Source organism: Tamandua tetradactyla, chromosome X (assembly GCF_023851605.1).
Source record: "Tamandua tetradactyla isolate mTamTet1 chromosome X, mTamTet1.pri, whole genome shotgun sequence".
NCBI classification, from domain to species: Eukaryota; Metazoa; Chordata; class Mammalia; order Pilosa; family Myrmecophagidae; genus Tamandua; species Tamandua tetradactyla.
Genome location: NC_135353.1, coordinates 70,223,453 through 70,243,453, shown reverse-complemented (window position 1 = coordinate 70,243,453; position 20,001 = coordinate 70,223,453). Strand labels below are relative to the sequence as shown.

The window sequence follows — 20,001 nt, the reverse complement described above, 5'->3', positions numbered from 1 at the left end:
ATGTGTTGTAATCAGGCATTTTCTTGAGTTATTCGAAACAAGAGGGTGTATGTGCCATCCCTTTGGCAGAAGTAGAGGGTCTGAAGTTATGATAGAATGAGGCAGGTCGGAGCGTAACTGCAGGGCTCAGGCCCCAGGCTGGAGAAAGAGCAATCATTGACAGTCCATTGTCGCTGTGCCTCTTAATCGGTTAGGAAAGCGAAGGACAAGGGAGACCAGGGTTGATTCTGAGCATGAAGGATGAGTGAGTTAGCGAGGGAGGGCTCTTGACACCGGAGGGCAGCAGGCGGTTTCATGATGTCCCAGCGCCAAGAAGGGGGCACTGGGAGGCGGCGCGGGCCCCGCCCCCTCCCCTGGCGGGCGCGGGCGCGAGACGCTGCGCGGCAGCAGCTGCGGGAGCGAGCGGCAGCTGTCAGGCCACCGAGGTCCAAGCTGTACTTGCTGCCCCATTGAGAACGAGTCGGCAGCAGTAGCGGTGATGGTGTTGCTGATTAGCTGAACTCTGGGCATGCAGAGCTGACCTGACTGGCACCCGCGGCCCTCTCCTATTTCCTTCGCACTCTATTGGGTAAGGTGCTGGCGCGTGGACAGAGAGAGCGGTTAGGGGCCGCCGGACCCGGGAGGCCGGGCGGTGGCGGGGGGTGGGGGGGATGCTGTGAGAAGAGAGAAAGGGGGGCCTACGTGGCCCCCGGGGCCACTCGCTTCTTGAGAACGGGGCCTAGGCGCTGTCGGGGTCGGGCCTGGAGGTTGAGGGATGGAGGCTTGATAAGTGAGGGTAGAGGGGTCTTTGGTGAGTAATTCGGTGCGGCTGCCAAAGCCTGGCAGAGAGACGCAGGGCTCCGTGGGGAGCGGGTGTGGCTCAGTGCGCATGCGTCACAGCGGATGGGCTCTAAGACCTGGGAGTGAGGTGAAAGGACTTGGTCTGAGGGAGTTGGAACTGTGGGGTGCATCTTACTTTCTAGGTACCTTATGCTAACAGAGCCCCTGTCATAGAGAAGCTCGCATTCCCGGTTTCCCCAGGAAGCTTCTTTTTCCTGTGACCTGTTCTAGCTAGCTTAATGTCACCCAGGCAGTCTCAGGAAACAGTGGCCTGGGGCAGAGTCTAATTGCTATCTAGTGAGCTTTTCGGCTCACAGGCCTAGAGTTCTCTGTGAGGAGTAAAAGGTTAGAGGTGAAATTCCGTATTGGACTCTTCAAGTTGCATACAGGGGCATAAATGTGGGGAACAAAATAGCGTTTCGAGGTATGGCAGTTGTGGTATTTGGATTCATAGCATGAATATAATTTGTTTGCTCTGCAAAATGAATCCAGTGCATCAGAGGGCATACTTGCTCCAGCGCCCCCCACATCAAACATCAAGTTGTGTTGGAAACAATCTACACCATTTAAGTTATAGGGTCTCAAAAGTCCAATCATTTCTTATTTGTGTTGATTTTTACATACTGAAGAAAGCCCCCTCTAGTTCACTGTAGTATTTTGAAATATTGCACCAGGATTCAACAGTGAGTTGCATAGCCCTAATCAGTGTGTCACCACAAGATGGGCTTTGCCCACAGCTCCAACCATGGCTTCTCGGTGATCAGACTGCCACCAGGGCCATTCTCATTTAGTGCCTAACCTTCCCCTGCTGCTCTTCCTTCACTCATTCCTGAAGTACATCTCTCACAAGACTTGCTCCCAACCTGTACTACTGATTTTGAGCATCATTCTGCCCCATGGCAACAGAACTGACATTAGCAATTTTGTTTTCTCTTTCTTCTCTCCATTATCACACTAAAATGTGCTATTTTCAAAGACTCAACCTCTTTCTCTTCACTATATTGCCTCTTACCCACCTCCATCCCCACCCCTAAACATCCCCTAACCAAATAGAATAATTTTAATCAGACTGTGTGGGTGAATTCAGAATTCAGAAGAATTAATATGTTGAAGAACAAAGAAAGCCGAGGAACACTGGTTAAGTGAATTCCTAATTCACCTTACTGTCCAAGGCTGAGAACTTTTAATTGGAAAAAAAAGTGAATAAACTATTCTTAGAGGATGTTTGTTAATCTACATGGAGAGGGGCTAGGAAAGTGGAATTGCATCTCTTGGATATTTTAGTCAGCTAAAGCCAGATCTTTCTCTTAATAGGTCTGTATCAGTTTACTAAAGCTGCTGGAATGTAATATAAGAAATTGACAGCTTTTAAAAAGGGAATTTATTAAGTTGCAAGTTTACAGGTTTAAGGCTATAAAAATGTCCAAACTAAGGCATCCAAGGAAAAGATACTTTGGCTCAAGAAAGGCTGATGAGCCCAGAGCACCTCTGTCAGCTGGGAAGGCAGGTGGCTAGTATCTGCTGGGGTCTTCGGCTTTTCATTTCAAACAGCTTCCCAGGGGCATTTTCTTCCTTCATCTCCAAATATCTGGATTTCATGTTGGCTCTGTCGGCACTGAAGCTTATTCCAAAATGGTTTCATTTTAAAGGGCTCCACTCATGGAACGGGTGGAGGTACATTCCATGGAAACTACCTAATCAAAAGGTCCCACCCACAGTTGGCTAGGTCATATCTCCATGGCAACAACTTAATCAAAGTGATCCCACCCAACAATATTGAATGAGGATTAAAGAACATGCCTTTTCTGGGGTACACAACAGTTTCAAACCAGTACAATGTCCAAAATCAGAATAAACATTTCTGTCCAAATTCTAAGTATAAGTTTAGGGACCCATACAATATGCATGAGGTTTGACTTTCCTGTTAAACATAGTTGGGGTTATAGAATAATTTCTTTGCCTGCTTATTGCTACATTGTTTTAAGGTTTGGCTTAAATTTGGCACATTTTAAATGAACAAAAAAAATAGTTTTATTTACTTTGAACTGTGCTATTTCTTTTTAGTATAAGTATGTCCTAAAAGACATCATACTCATTTTCAAATGATGATGAATGGTATTGGGGGTGCCAGCAACCACTGAAAACATTGAAGATAATGATTCTGCTCTTGTTTTTGGTGGGAATGGAGAAATGCATATATTTATTTTTAAAATTGAGCATTGGGGGAGGGAAACTGCAACTTATTCATTGACTTTCAATAGGTGGAATTCCTGTTAAGTCCCCTCTGGAAGATAATCCAGATAAGTCCACGATCCTTTGCTCTTTATTCACCTTAAAAATAATAGTATTTGGAAATCTTACAGAACTGTGGATCTATTGTACTTTGGCATCAATTCAAAAGCATTAATTCTGGGCACCTACCTAGTCAGTATTTATTGATTATCTGTATAGAGAACCCTGATGCTACATGTTGAAGGGACCCCAAAGGTATATACAAACATGGCCCTTACTATTCAGGAATTTTAAAACTGATTATGCATAATTAGATCCACTACATTCGCAGTAGAATGACTAAAATGGAAAAGACTGAAAATGTAAAGTGTTAATGAGTATGTAAGCAACTGAACTGTCATACTCTGCTGGTAAGGAGTGTGTATTTGTACAACCCCTTTGGAAAAATTGGCAATATCTACTAAACATGTGCCTACTCTTTGACATGGGAATTCCACTCCTGAGTATATATCCAAAAGAAATGAGTCCATATATAGTCACCAAAAGACATGTACAAGAATGTTCTTAGCAGCTATATTCAAAATAGCCATTTGGAAACAACTCAGATGCCCATTAACAGTGGAATGTATTAATAAATTATGGTAAAATCATCCATTGAAATACTACACAGCAATAAAAAAGAATGAACTACACGAATGAATCTTATAAACATAATGACCCAAAGAAGGCAGACAAATGTACATGTTCAAGAACGTGCAAAAGTAATCTATAGGGGTAAAAGTAAAAATAGCAGTTACCTATGGAGAAGGATATTGAGTGGGAAAAGACATGAGGAAGCCTTCTGAGATATTGGAAATGTTCAATATCTTGATGTGGGTGGTGAACACATAAATATATATATAAATAATTAATTGGGTTATAAACTTTTAAAAATCTGATTATGAAAGACATACTTAGAAAAGATTGCTAACAAAATAAGGTGGTAAAATAATACAATTTCAGCTATAAACTATGAAATCTTAAGTTTATATGTTGATCTGTAAACTCCTTGAAGGCAAAACCTTGCTTAAACATTTATGCATTTCTAACAATATCTATACCCAGTGGATGTTCAAGTGGTGAAACTTTGAAAAGTAGATTGGTTAAGGAGAGACTGAAGGCAAGAAGAGAACAGCCCAGAAACTTTGACAATAGATTAAATAGGAATAGATGCTGGCCCAAATGAGGATGGTAGCAGAGGACTAGAAATGACAGTCAGAGGAAAAATCGCAAGATTTAGTAACTGAAGGCTAGGAGAAAAATCCAAAATGTATTAATTTCTACCTTTAGCAAATAAATGCATGTTGGAGACAGCAGAATAGAGTGGAGGCCTCTTTAGTTAGGACACAAAACCCAACAAGCACTCAAATGTTTGCTCAAGCATCAGTAGCAGGACTGAAGCAGAATTTTCGGTCCCAACAGTGCTAAGATTCTGTGTCATATATGGATAGTCAATATTGCTGGCAAACAAGGAATTCACAAATTTGGAAGAAAGAGAAGAGGCAGAATTTTATCCTCCCACTGGCGGGCCCTTTTGGAGAAGGGTTAATACAAAGTCACAAGGCCCCTACCAGTGAATGAAAGGAAATGGAGGAGCAAAAAGAACAAAAATCTCAGGCCATATTTCTCAAGAAAGGTTTACAAATTTATGCCAACTTCATAAGTTATTCATCCTCCCTCAAATCCTATGAGTTAAGGCAGGTATTATCAGCTCCATTTTTATGTAAGGCCTGCTCAAGTTCATAAAATAAAAGAATGTCATAGCACTGATAAAGACTATGTTCTCTTGATTGTGCCAGTTCAGAGCTCTTAAAACTGAACCCCATTGCCTTTCCTCCCACTTCCCTAGTATAGAGCTTATGTACTCAGAAGTTATGTGTGCACATGACCAAATAGGGAATGTGTAAGCAACTGCAGCATTATCTCAGATAGTTATTAATACTGCATCATCATTCCTAGAGCTGAACATTTGGCTTCCATATTCACTCAGTCCTTGACCCATCTATTGAGTTCATCAACAGCCAGGGAAGTAGAGTTTGTGAGTCATTCAATGATGTGAACACCTGTTTGCTAGGAACTTTAGGAAGCTCATTTGGCATGGGTCCTTAACACTAGCTAGCAGCATTATATCCAAGTTTGTATTTCTTTTTGCTACTTTCAAGTGAGAGTTCAAGAATTCTGCTCTGAAAACTTATCCAACAGGCCATTATAGAAAAAAAAGTGTGCAAACACTTGTTTCATCTCCATTTAAAGAAATTTTTGTTTGCTTGATATAGTTCTAAAGATAGAAATTTGAGAGCAGAAGGAAAAGAAAAGGACAAAAACCAGGAATTGTGGGAAACTTGAGAATTTTGTACAGAGATATAGACCAAGAAGGAGGATAAAGCCTATCAATTTAGGAGACAGTTAAATCATAGTTACTGATTTGGATCTCCAATGAATCTCTTATTATATATTTTATTTATTTTTGAAAAAAATTAACATGAGACTTATTAAGCAGTAAGTTTCTTAAAAATTTTCTTTATTCCTCAGTGAGAAAGAACACTCAATAAATCTAGAAACTGTTTTCTTTTTAGACCTGTGCTCTTGATGCTGCTTAAATAAAACCCCTACTGTAATAGAGTATACTATTAAATAAAGATATGGTTTAAATTTAATAAAGCCTGCTAAACATTAAAACCAATGTTCATGACAAATAACCTAAATAATGCAAAGAATAATTTGCCAAGAGAATATATGTGTAAACAGGGAGTCCCCAAACAGTTTTTTCTGCTTCTCTGATCTTGTGGAATTAATTAGAGGTAACCTCATGGCAGATTGGCAAGTATATTAATACTTTTTTTGTAATGGGTACTTTAGTAGGTATAAAGGGAGAGAATTTTATCTCTGATTTAGGATTTCAGCATATCTCTGTGGTTTTCTTTTCCTGAATATCAATTATTATAAATATGATCTACATACTTTGATTTACTTTTATTTTCAATTGAGAGACGATATAAAACTAAGAAACTTATGTAAAGTAAACTCAAGTTAGGACAAGTTGCAATTCTTGCAATAAAATTATTTTCTCTTGGTAAACATCTGTAGCATTTTGAACTCTTAAGTATATTTGTGAAAAGCATCCTCTGTAGGTAAGTTGAGTTTGCTCTTTTTTCTGAATTGAGTATTCTTATATATATATTACCTTAACTTTGTTTCATTATAGATTTTTAAAAATAATGTTTCCCAATCTGTTTTTTAGAACCTTAAAAAGAAAGAATAAAACAACAGGGAAACGAAAAGCTGTAAAATTGTGACAAAGACCCAACTGGGTAGGTATTTCATTGGGCACACTATGAATATTATGTTTTAAAATTTGACCTTTTAAAAATGAATAATTAGAAAAAATATGTAGATAGTATACATGCACACCAAAATAGTTTTAAGCCCTACTGGATTGTTAAGAACTCTATTTCAAATGCATATGCCTCCCAAAGATCTTTTGCATGAACTCCTTTGATTAGCAATTAGTTTTTCAATGATCTAAATCTCTTGCATAAATAACACCTGATTAACATCATCATTGTTGAGATCCCACAATGGACCTTTGCATCGGAGTACCTAACAGAATCTGGCACATGGTAATTACACAGTCAACATTTGATCTTTTGTTTTAAAATGCATTCTAGGCATTCCATGTATAGACAGGTATAGAGGTAACAAAAAAAGGTACTACTGTATAATTATTGGCAGTTTAGAGTTTACAGTATGTTTTCATATGTTGCTATTAGGGAATTACAACCTAAGTCCCAAAATTGATAAATTATTTGAGATTTACTTCCTTAATGATAGCTGTTGTATTGCTATCAACCATCATCAGTTTATATGCCATTGTTCCATGAGGAAAAGATTATAGAAGATTCTTTATTTATGAGGCTGTCCCGTATCTTTGCAAGGATAATGGGTATTCTAGTTTGCTAGCTGCCGGAATGCAATATACCGGAAACAGAATGGCTTTTAACAAGGGGAATTTAATAAGTTACTAGTTTATAGTTCTAAGGCCAAGAAAATGTCCCAATTAAAACAATCTCTAGAAATGTCCAATTTAAGCCATCTGGGGAAAGATACCTTGGATCAAGAAGGCCAACGACAGTCAACATTTCTCTCTCAGCTGGAAGGGCACATGGCGAACATGGCAGCGTCTGCTGGCTTTCACGTGGCTCTATCAAAAAGGGGCTCTCTCCAAAATGCTTCCTCTTTTAAAGGATTCCAGCAAGCAACTCCACCTTCAATGGGTGGAGACACACCTCCATGGAAATCATCTAATCAAAAGTTACCACCCACAGTTGGGTGGGTCACATCTTTATAGAAACAATCAAAATGCTCCCACCCAGCAATATTGAATGAGGATCAATGGGCATGGCTTTTCTGGGGTCCACCACAGATTCAGACCAGCACATTCCACCCTTTGGACCCCAAAAAGACATGCTCTTTCCAAATGCAAAATACATTCATTCCATGACAATATCAGAAAACCTTAAACCTTTCAGTAGCAATACAAATGAAGTACCAAATTAGAGACAGTATAAAATCTCATCAAGTCAGTTATAACATGGTCTGTCCTAAGGCAAAATTCTCTCCATTTGCTCTGGACCTTTGAAAACTCATAACAAGTTATTTGCTGCCAACATACAAAGGAGGAACACTCATAGAATACATATGCACATTTCCATAGGGGGGTAGGAACATAGGGGTCACTGGACCCATACAGTTTCGAAAACCCACAGGACAAAATCCATTAGATGTCAAAGTCTGAGAATCATTTATCCTCAGGGCTTCTGAAAGTGGCAGTCCCACCCTTTCCAAGGGCCTATGCACATGCCTGCCTCTCTCCAAATACAACCTTGGGGGACACTGGGGAGACCACTTTTTCTAGGCTCCACCCTCTCCAAGCATTGGGGCTGCTCCCGGGCTCTCTGCCATCTTTGGGGCACATACTCAACCCCTCCATATGGTGGCAGCCAGGATCTCCCCAAACCCCAAGGAATGTGCTTCACCCTTTCCAAGCCTTGAGGTGGCATGACTCTTCCAGTGCAACGAAGTGGAAGGCCCATCCTCTGCCTTTGGGGCAAACTCACCCTCTTCACGGGCTTGGGTGGTTCCACTCTCCTGGCCCAAGGCTTGACTTCAGACCCTGGCCTCCATGGTTTTGCCTCTGAAGTTATTTTTCCTCCAATGTGTCCCTTCTCTGAGCCCCCCCCCCCCAGTCCAGACTGGCAGTGGCTCTGTTTATACAGGTTCCATAGTACTCTCGTTGGCTTTATATGAAGTAGCCTTGGGTCATGCCCATCAGACATAAGGAGTTTCCACAAATCTTTCCTGGATAACTCTATGTCCAATCCTGGCTTTCTCTGAAATGGCTGGCTGTTTCCACATTTGGTTAAATCCTCACGCAAGGCACTATTCTCTGGGGTCTCCCCTTCTGGAGGCCCAGAATTTTCCAGAACTTCAATTTCTGATTTCTTTGTACCCAAGAGTTCAGTTTTCAGCCTATCTCTTTCCTGTCGCATTTCACTATAAGCTGCGAGGAGAAACCAGGCTGCACTTTCCACATTTAATTTGGAGCTCTCTTCTGCTAAATATCTGAGTTCATGGCTTCTAAAATCAGCCTTCCAGCCAAAGCCACTCATCAGTTTCACCAGATTATCTGCCATTTTAAAACAAAGCTCACCTTCCTTCCAGTCTGTAATCACGCACACCTCATTTCTGTCTAGAGTCTGGTCAGAGGAATCTTTAGAGTCCACACTTCTACCAAGAATCTCTTCAAAGCATCCCAGGCCTTCTCTATCAAGCTTCTCACAACTCTTCCAGAATCTTCCCCTTATCCATTTAAAAAGCCATTCCAACATTTTTAGTATTTGCAAACCATAGCAGCACCCCACTCTCCAGGTACCAAAATCTGTTCTTGTTTGTTAGCTGCCAGAATGCAATATACCAGAAATGGAATGGCTTTTAAAAAGGGGAATTTAACAAGCTGCTAGTTTACAGTTCTAAGGCTGAGAAAATTTTCCAATTAAAACAAGTCCATAGAAATGTCCAATCTAAGGCATCCAGGGAAAGGTACCTTGGTTCAAGAAGGCCAATGAAGTTCAGGGTTTCTCTCTCAAGTAAGAAAGCACATAGCGAACACAGTCAGAGTTTCTCTCTCATCTGGAAAGGCACATGGTGAATACGGTCAGGGTTCCTCTCTCATCTGGAAGGGCACATGGAGAACACAGCATCACCTGCTAGCTTCTTCTCTCCTGGCTTCCAGTTTCATGAAGGTCCCAGGGAGGCATTTTCCTTCTTCATCTCCAAAGGTCGCTGGCTTGTGGACTCTCTGCTTTGTGGTGCTGAAGCATTCTCTGCTCTGTCTGAATCACCTTCATTCTCCAAAATGTTTCCTCTTTTATAGAACTCCAGAAATTTATCAAGACCCACCCAAATGGGTGGAGATATGCTTCTACCTAATCCAGCTTAACAACCTCTCTTGATTAAATCACATCATCCAGGGAGATGATCTTATTGCAGTTTCAAACATACAGTATTGAATAGGGATTATTCTGCCTTTATGAAAGGGATTTTGATTAAAACATGGCTTTTCTAGGGGACATACATCCTTTCAAACCAGCACATTCCCTACTATATTGCATTCTGGCAGCTAGCAAACTATAACAATGGGATAAATGCCTGGAGGAACTTGAGCTCTTTCCTCTTCCCCAAACTCTGGAGTCCAGTATAATTCTGGTCCATACCTCTGCTGACAGAATCAAGAATCCAGCTCACATTGCTTTCTCTCATCAATAATTCTTAGTTCACTCAGGAGCAGACTTTAAACCCCAAATTAATTTCATACCATTTTCCTCTTGTTTGGAATGGTCTAAACTAGAAGCTAATATGGTTACCCATTCAAATGATATTCCTCTTCTAGGCTCTCACTCCTAGAGTAGGGTCAGAACAGAACCAAATTAAAGCACCATCTACTAATCCATTTACCCTTGTCATTCAGCCACTTTCCTGGCACAGGCAAGCGACCTCAGAAAAATGAAAACTTTTCTCCTCTTGTACAAAAAAAAGAGTTTTATTCCTACTGCTGTGCTATATCAGCTAATGCGTGTGAATCAAGAGAAATTAAATTAGAAGTCCTCATAATTTGGAGAAATTTGCTATGAAAATGATTTCCGTTTTAGGTTTAATTGTTTTCCCTCCTACTTTTTCTCTCTGTTTTTTTTTGTTTGTTTGTTTGTTTGTTTTTTCAGGTTCTCTTGGTTACAAACTTCTCCCTATCTACTGCTGCAACAATGAGTGGGAAATCCCTGCTTTTAAAGGTTATTCTCTTGGGTGATGGTGGCGTTGGGAAAAGCTCACTTATGAACCGTTATGTAACTAATAAGTTTGACTCCCAGGCTTTTCACACCATAGGGGTAGAGTTCTTAAATAGAGATCTGGAGGTAGATGGACGCTTTGTAACCCTTCAGATCTGGGACACTGCAGGGCAAGAACGTTTCAAAAGCCTTAGGACGCCCTTCTACAGGGGAGCAGACTGCTGCCTCTTGACCTTCAGCGTGGATGACCGGCAGAGCTTTGAGAACCTTGGCAACTGGCAGAAAGAATTCATCTACTATGCAGATGTAAAGGACCCTGAGCACTTCCCCTTTGTAGTTCTGGGTAACAAGGTAGACAAAGAGGATAGGCAAGTGACTACTGAGGAGGCGCGAGCCTGGTGTATGGAGAATGGGGATTATCCTTATCTAGAAACAAGTGCCAAAGATGATACTAATGTGACAGTGGCCTTTGAAGAAGCTGTCAGGCAGGTGTTGGCTGTAGAGGAACAGCTGGAGCACTGCATGTTAGGTCACACAATTGACTTGAACAGTGGCTCCAAAGCAGGATCTTCATGCTGTTAAAAGTAGGGAGCCTTTTTAAAATGTGCCCCAAATTGTTCACTTAGTAGTATAAGAATAACTGTGCCCCTCTAAGAGTGCGCATACACACACAAGGATAAGAGATAAGATTGTGATTGTGAATCAAAGCCTTTCGAATTGAAACTGTAGAACAATTTAAAAAAAAAAAGCTTTGTCAAGCCAAGTGTATTTTGTGTGATTTCTGCTATTTCCCTTTCTGTGTGTATCAGGACATGTCAGAAAGCTTTAGTCCTGAGATATATAAATATTTTTCAAATCACAGTTTAAAACCTAGAATTCAGCAGCATGAAAGAGTTAAAGAGCTACAATTATCCCGTTAAGTGTTTCATTAATCACCTAACAAATGTAACCACCAGAATTTTACCAAGCTGTTCAGGACATTTCTGCCAAAGGAAAAAAAATATTTGACCTGTATTATAATTAAAAATAGTAATGCAAACAAGGACATCTCAAGCTTGAATTATAGAGAGGCTGTAATGATTAAGAATCAAAAGTATAATGACGTGCACTGACTTGTTTAATTCTTATTTATAGTTTGCCCCTCTCTGGGCTTTAAAAAAAAATACCACCTCAACAATATACACTAATGACACTGGAAATTGTACTCCTGTGTTTACAGGGACAGGGTACTATGAATGGATTATACTTAAATTTGACAACCACCCTTGCAAATAAGTGGTTGGTTTGCTTTTACTTAATAAATTTACTTTTTCTGTATAGAGATGTTGCTTCTCTGAAACCTCTTATTAATTTAGAAATGCTGCTTAATTTATGGCTTTGGGTGCAATGCTTTCTGATCATAATTTAGATGGTTCTGTAGTCCACCATGCTGGGCTCACAGAGAAGCCTTCAGAAAAGATTGAGAAATAATTGGCTTTTCTCCCAAGGTTCCTTAACTCAAATACTCATCGTAGAAGAAGGAACTGATTTCTTGTGTGTTGCACTGTATGTTCAGCCAACCAAATCAGGACATTGAAAATGAAAAGAGAGCAGACTTTAATCTAGTGTTAGAATGGACTTTCTCATAATTAGAATTGTCCAACAGTGGAATAGACTGCCTTAATAGCGAGCTTCCCTCCATTGGAAACATTTCAAGGAGATGCTGAATGTCCATCTGTTAAAACAGCATAAAAAAGAATTTCTATACTGGCTAGATATTCACTGTAAGATCCCTTCCAGCTCTAAGTTCTCTTGATCTATAAACTGTGATTCAGTGCCATTTGATAGTTATAGTAATCTTAAGATAACATCTAAGACTATGAAGAGGGACTTTTTAAAATTTTTGAACTATTCTGTGATCATCCTTCAAGAACAACTGCATAGTTCTTCCCTTTGCTTTTGCAACTGGAGCGGGAAAAATTCTTGAGCTCTGAGTAATCTTTATTTGCCCTGATGGAAACATCCTAAAGATAACATTAAAATGCAAACATGGTTTGCCTCTTTTTGATTACCATGACTACCAGTTATATACTGTATTATGCAGTCTGGTTCTTGTTGGTGATATGTTTGTCCAGCATAATTTTTAATCTGTACTTTATAAAATCTGTGATAAAAATAGTGACCCAAGGTAGTGAGGAACAGTTAGAAATGACCCCCAGAAGAGACCTAGGCTGGGAAGGAGGTGGGAACTTTCACAGGAATACAGCCTAGAATTCTCCATTGTAGTCACATATGGAATCAGCCTTACATGTGGGACCTTATGTGCTTTAAGAGCTCTGGGACTTTTGGGTCACATAGACAAATGGAGAAATATTACAATCTAGTGAAACCCAATATTTCCAATTAAGATATAGCTCTGACCTCATTGTCCAGCTAACCTTGATGCCAGAAGTCAAAGCCAGAACCCACAGTTCTTAAATATAGGCCCCCATCCTGCCTCTGCCTATACTATACCCAACCACAAGGATTTCCAAGTTCTGTGATCATTTTGCTACAATACTGTTAGGATAAAAATCTGTACATTGCTGTAGTCAGAACTGTTAAATGCTAATTGTTTTTAAGTGCATGAGACCTGGGGCCTTCTCTTTCTACTTGCACTCTGCTTATAATAGTTTCTATTTGTAGATCTCAGGCCTTCATAAAGACCTCCACCAACTCACAAAAGTCTTTGTCTCTATTAGAGTGGCATACAGTCATTTGAGTAACAATTTCACGTGAGTATTTCATTCATAGGCCTCCTGTCCACCCAAGACAAGAGTTAATTTTATTGGCAGGTCAATGGAAGCCCCTTACCTTTTAGGCATACTATTTTTTTTTCCAAATCACTATACAATTTCTTAATGAAAGCATTTAACATTGTGACAAAAGCAGTGGCATTTTGGTGAGTAATACTCAAAAGGGTACTGATATATCATTTGAGTAAGATTAAAAATGATGAAAAGCTGAAATCTGAGCACCAGGAACTGTGCGTATAGGTTTCGAAATTAACTGTGTACCCTGGAATATGCAGTACTCGTTTTCAGTAGGTATTTTTGTTTTTTTTTAATGAACACTAGATTTTTCAAATAAGATGTTTCTATTAGAACTATTTTCAGATTTTCAACAGTCCTTTAAAACAATACACAGAATTTTAATTTAGTTTATTTCATGTATTGAGCTAACATTCAGGGGGCCTCAGATTCCATGTCTTCAGTGGCTTGGTGAATTTCAGGTTAATTTGTGCCTGCCTCAGCCATCTCTACTTTCTCCTGAGGTATTCCACAATCTTCTTGTTGCAGGTGCTGCTAAAAATCTCAAAATCGTGTATGAATATTTTGTTTCAACTGTTAAAAATCATCTGTGTTAAAGTGAATAAAAAGCGCATTTTGAATAACCAATATACATTCGTGCATCTTCCCTCCATTTCTCTTTTTGATTAACTGGTGTGTATGACAGACAGTACTGATCAATCGAGTCACTCTTCTGGTTGCATTGGATGTGGCCTTCAGATAATTTTTCACATGGCACTCCAAGTAGCCACCACCTGGTAATCAGATAGATATTATTCTGCTGACTAGGAAGCAAACTCAAAAGATCAGGATGGAGAGATGCCTTTTATTTTATGTCACTTTCTAATGCATGAATATGATTGGGACTGGAAATTGGATATTGACTCTCCATTTTCTTTGTGTGTTATAACTTAAAACAAATGTTAAGCGCTACAAAGTTTAAACAGAATAAACATAGTCCCTTTATTTTTTACTGGTAAATTTTCCTGACCTTAGAAAACATGAAAATACAGGTGAGCAAATCAGAAAGCAAAGAATGATTTTTAAAACATTCTGTTCTCTTTCTTCTCAATTATTAGATTTTAAAGACACTTGCATTAACGTAGAATGACTTGAATATGCATAATGGTGAATTTTAAATTATGGACACAAGTCTCTCCAAAGAACATAATTTCATTACACAGATTCTGTCTGCCACAGATTTAGGCCTCTTCTCTCCTCCCTCTCCTTGGAACTTTGTGCACTTCAAATCACAGAAGAAAAAAAAAAAATACCAGATTTCTACATATATACCATCTCACCTCTGAGAATTATCATTTAACAAATATCAGGCCATGTACCCCAAATCTTCTTGATTAGGTACTAATGATGCAACTCCTAAGCTACAGAAGGTCATTGATTTATAAGCCTCTTAAAAATTATTTTCTCATCCAAAACTGATATTTTAAAAGCAAAAAACCAGGCTATTTTTCTGCCTGGTTCATTATCTAATGGGAATTCTCTTTCTCTTGATGGTTTAAGAAAGATGGCTTCACTGTGGTCCTTCCAGAATGTGGAGGGTGAGACATGGATGATTTATCTTCAATTCTATAATTGGGTTTTTAAAACACCCCGGAAAATTGAGGCTTTGACCTGAGTAACTTCAAGATGGGAGTTGGGGTGGGCATATGTATTTTTATTTGAATAATCTGAAGTAGTTCTAATTGCAGGATTTTTTTTAACACCAGAGATACTGTTAATGTCTCTTTGCTATGAAGATGTAGGATTTGTTACAGTGGAGTGCTTTTCTTACACTTAAGTTTAGGCCAGGTAAACTGTGATACACCGTTTGATAAGATGTGTGTGCATGATTTAGGATACTCACTAATGTTCCCTTTTTCTAAACTGGCCTCTTTAATTGCATCAAGTTACCATCACTAATAGAACCCTCATTCTTCACTCCTTTCTCTTTAAAAGAAATAAAGGATACTGATAGAAAGTAGGCATGTTTACAGAATTAAAGAAAGACTATCAAATGTCTGGTTATTGATATGCAAAAACTGGTGAGGAAGGATCTGCCTTTTATTTTGCTGGCTGTGGTGGTGATATGTTTGTAAAGTGTTTTGGCAGTGGGGGTGTTTTCCCAGTGAAAATTAATGTCTTCACAGCTCAAGATATGAAAAGAGTTGACGCCTTTAGACACGTAGGAACTGCTGCATTTCTATGTGCATCTTCATAAACTGATTTGTCTTTTCCAAAGTGACACAGAAAACTATTTTCAGCCATGGGTTTTGCATGTGCAAGCATGTGTATGTGTAAGTAATCTGTCAATTCCTTTCATGCTCTATGAGTTATGGGTAAATGTGTCATGAGTCTCAGTGTAGTACTCCTGAATTTTAACCAGACATGTCAAAATATGCTCCTTCTATCTAATTGATTGATAAAAAGGAATTGGGAAACCTTGCCCTAATGAAAAGAATAGCTCTTAATTCAACCTTAGCTGAACTTATTAGCTAAAATACAAATCATGCCTTCCTGTGGTGCATTCATGAGGAGAAAGAAACAGGCTCATATAATTTCTTTACATTATTCCTGGCTGCCTTATAAACAGCATTTACAAGTGTGTGTTCTGTAATACATTGTTCATCATAAAATCTGCTAATAGATGAACAAGTGTTGGTTGCCTTTGAATCTTTTCTTTGTCTATTTGTTCTCAGCCAGAAAAGTTTGAGTCACCAGGAAACACAAAAAAATGTGTCTATTTCTTTCTGATTACAAAAGTTCTAACATCCATGGTTGAAAAATTAGGAAACAAAAGAAACAGAATAGCAAGATAAAGAAAAATAAATGATATCTATAATCCCGGTACTTGAGATAACCAGAACCTAAATTTTTAGTATGTATTTTAATATATTTATATAATTGATATCATACTGACATACATATTGATTGTACTCTTTTTTGCTTAATATATACTGAACTTTTTCTAAATGATTATATATTTTTCTGAAAATTATATTTAATGATTGCTGAATATTCCATTGAAGGATTTACTATCAAACTCTTACTGGCTAGACATTTAAGTAATTTTCCAACTACTTTCTTTTATAAAATAAAGTAACAGTGAGTGTCAATATTAATTTTAATCCACATCTCTGTTTATTTCCAATATATGAAAATTCTGAGTCAAAAACTATGCATTTTTTACGAATTTTAATATATATATAGCAAATTGTGCTCTAGAAAGTTGTTTCAAATTACATAATAATTATAGTAGAATAAAAGGAGGCCTATTTTCCAAATACTCATGCTTATGGAATATTATCTTCCTTTTTAACCACATTTGCCCAATTGAATGAGTGAAAAATGATCTCATGTTTTGGTTTGAGTTTCTTTAATCTTTTAATTGAAGGTAAGTACTTGTTCATGTATTTATTTGACTATTTTTATTTTATTTTTGACCCATTCTGTCTCTTAATCCATTTTTGAATGGGTGGGGGGGCATTTATTTTTGTTTCTTATTGATTTCTAGGAATTCATTTTTTATAGTATAGGTACTAACCTCTGATCTTTCTGCAATTACCCACCCCAGGCATATCTCTTGCCTTTTAACTTTGCTTATGGCATATTTCACATATTGACAGATTCTTGAAAGGATTATATTCTGATAAAATAAAAAACAAAGGTAGAGGGAGAGAAAAGCTTATTTAAATCTATCTTTTGCTTTTGATCACATTTGAGAATATATGGAGTTACTTTTGTTTAGAAAGATTATGAGTCAACATGATAAAAGAATTGGTGAAAAGCCAACCATTCATTCATCCAGCTGCGTTATCTGCATGTCAAATGACTGATTTGATTTGCACTTTCTGTCATTTTAATGTACAAATTTTTCTAAGACGGGTACAAATGCAGTGATAGTAACAGTTCAGCTTTCACCCACAAGGGGGAAATGAAGACCAGTTAGTGTTCTGACGTAGATTTAAAACACAGAAGACTAAAGATTGTTAGAGCTGAAGGGGGGCATTGAAATCATCCATCTTGTCCACTTCTTCCTTATATGGAAAAACTGAAGCCTGAAGAGGTTAAGTAGTTTGTTCCATCATAAAGCTGGCTGGTCAGAGAGCTGGATCTTAGGCCTTTTCCAGTTTATCATACTGTGATTTAGTTAAAGAGATGCCAACTATAAACATGTACATTTTAATCTCCTGAATTCATATCCAAGTCCAGCCACTTAATGGGTTTTATCTTATGCTAGTTATGTAACCTTGCTGAGTCTCAGTTTCTTGCATAATCTTGTATAAGGGAGATAATGGTGTCTTCCTTACAAGGTTGCTATGAGGATTACCAGAAAGAATGTGCACAAGTGCCTGGTAATGTACTTGGCACAGAGTAGATGACAGAAAAATTCTTTTTTTCCTCTAGGATTTTAATCAACTGCTCTCAACCTCGAGTAAGAATGATTAATTCACATTAAGAATTAAACTTCATAGATTCCAAACCAGATATTTTTCATCCTCAAGACAATTCCCACATTATTCATATTGAATTTTAAGTGCGCTCACAGGTTTAAAATTATTTAAAAAGAACTTCACAACACTGGTTCTTGTGACATAGCTGGCAAAGGATTGCAGTATTTAATAGATTCGAAGACTATATAAGACACACAAGTTTCTTAGAGAAATTTTGAAAAACGGAAGGCAATTCCTATTTAAGGGTGAGGTGCAGAAGGCTTGGTGATGTGTGTGCCATTCTAGATCAAATGTTGAAACAGACTATAAGGAAATATAGTCCAATTACCTCTTTTTAAGATAAGAAAACTGAGGAACAGGAAAGGTCAACAAATTCCTGAAGACCACACAACTAACCAGTGACAAACCAGGTCTTAGAACCCTCATCTTCTGCTTCCAAGTTCATGACTGTTTTTAGGACACCCATTTCTGGGGCCAAGATTTTAACAATGTACTTTGAGAGATGCAAAACAGAGATTGGGGAGGAAATGAAACCAGAGAGGCAAATAAAGGAAAGGTAAGGTTCTAAGCAGAGTAAGATTTAGGCTTCAGACAGTGGAAAGTGCTCAGGCAAACAGTAGCAAGCAGCTCTTGCCTAGGGGAAATTTCCTCAGGGTCAGTCACATCATTTTTTCTCCCAAGGAAATAACCCTAGGAACTACTGAAAATGTCTGTCTCCCCGATAGTCTTTGCTTTGTTGAATAAACAAGTTACAGAAGATTGTTAAGAATCAAAACCATTGCTTTTTGTTAGTGCCCCAAATCCTTAAAAGTCTAATTGAAAATGACCCAAAAGACTCTAAGATCTAAGTGTCCTCACTAAACAAAACAAGGGAAGAGAGAGAAAATACATGACAGGGAGGCTCACCAAGATCCTGGATCTCAATCCCACGTTCTCCTTCTTTCTTTTATTTAGAAATAAGCATTGGCAATAGATTGTGAAAATTGCTGCTTAATTTGTGATTATGAAGCATTTGTAGTTCTTTTATTAGCGATATTTCGGGCACATGAGCCTTCTGATTTGTAGTGTTATTGTTTAAATTGTCATGGCTCTTTGCCCCAATGCAAACCTTTTCAAATATGCTAAATTGATTGAGCTAGAGTGTCACTGATTCTCTGTACGATGCACTTCTTTACTGTTTTTGTCTAGAATATTTCTTTACTTTCAGTAGCAAAAACTGGTTTAACCAACATTCTGGCAGAAGTTTTTCTTAACTGGTATTTCTACATTTCAATATTATGGTCAGAATTAATGTTTATAATGATGCAAATTCATAGCCCCTTCTCCCGATCAGAAAATTTGTTAGACAAGTGAAAGTTAACAGGCCTCCAGGTCTCAGAGAGTCTGACTCTCCTGAGGCAAAAGGGTGTGGAAGTGTGGCAGGGACACAGCTCACCCCAGCACTGAGCCCAATCTTCCTGCCATTCATTGCCTGCTTGCTGCCTTCTCTTTCTTTGTGTCCAGGTTTTTTCCTGGCCTCTGCTCAATCTTAAAGCATCCAAAACACCCTGTTCTTTGATTTTATTGCACTCATCACAATTTGTAATCCCCTATTTACGGGGGCTATTCTTTGTAAATGCCCCACCACTATTAGACTGTAAGTTCGATAAGGTTGAGGACTGTGCCTGCTTTGCTTGGCATTGTGCACCCTACAGCACCTACCCAGTACCAGGCACATGGTAAGTGCCAGCTGAATATTTCTGAATGACCACATGGATGAACAAAGAAAGAATGGATAGGGAGGCACTGGTGCTCGCATCAGCTTGGATGCCAATGCTGAGTGCAGTGCCTCCGTGGGGACCATTTGCAGCCACTCCCCAGCCTTCCTGTCTTCCTGAGGGTTAGCCCCACCCTTTATCCTACCCCTGCTGTCTGCAGAGTCATGGACAGGGGGTCTCTGTAGCCCTGGAGCATTTGTCTCTATGCAGTGTTTTCAAGGGTGCCTAGAAAATGAGGAGGGCCACACGTGTGACTGCATAAAAATCACATACACTCTGTACCAATCTGCAAACATTCTGAAGGGATGGCTCAGGCAATCGGAAAACCATGTCTTCTCACAGCCAGAATGCTGTGTTCCCTCCTGAATGCAGAGCCAGGTCCCGGTGAATGAGCACTGTGACAAACTACAGACCTGAATGGGCACCGTTTGACAGAACTGGGAAAGGAAGGCTTCTGATGACAGGTGACAAGTTAACATTTATTGAGTGCTTATTACGGCAGCGTACTGACTGTGTTGCCTGTATTTTCAACATCCTTGTGAGGTCAGTAATA

The 20,001-nt window shown here is 38.8% G+C and overlaps 1 protein-coding gene across 1 annotated transcript; it reads left to right on the top strand.

Moving 5' to 3' along the window:
• The first annotated feature begins 369 nt into the window (after window positions 1–369).
• RAB9B (RAB9B, member RAS oncogene family) lies at window positions 370–13,849 on the top strand. Its single transcript, XM_077146635.1, has 3 exons — window positions 370–568; window positions 6,332–6,401; window positions 10,368–13,849. The coding sequence occupies exon 3, from the start codon at window positions 10,410–10,412 to the stop codon at window positions 11,013–11,015; it is 606 nt and encodes a 201-aa protein (XP_077002750.1). The 5' UTR covers window positions 370–568; window positions 6,332–6,401; window positions 10,368–10,409; the 3' UTR covers window positions 11,016–13,849.
• The last annotated feature ends 6,152 nt before the right edge of the window (window positions 13,850–20,001 follow it).

Bases quoted from the DNA above. Each gene is read 5' to 3' on its own strand.
- RAB9B (XM_077146635.1), top strand. From the start codon at position 10,410: ATGAGTGGGAAATCCCTGCTTTTAAAGGTTATTCTCTTGGGTGATGGT.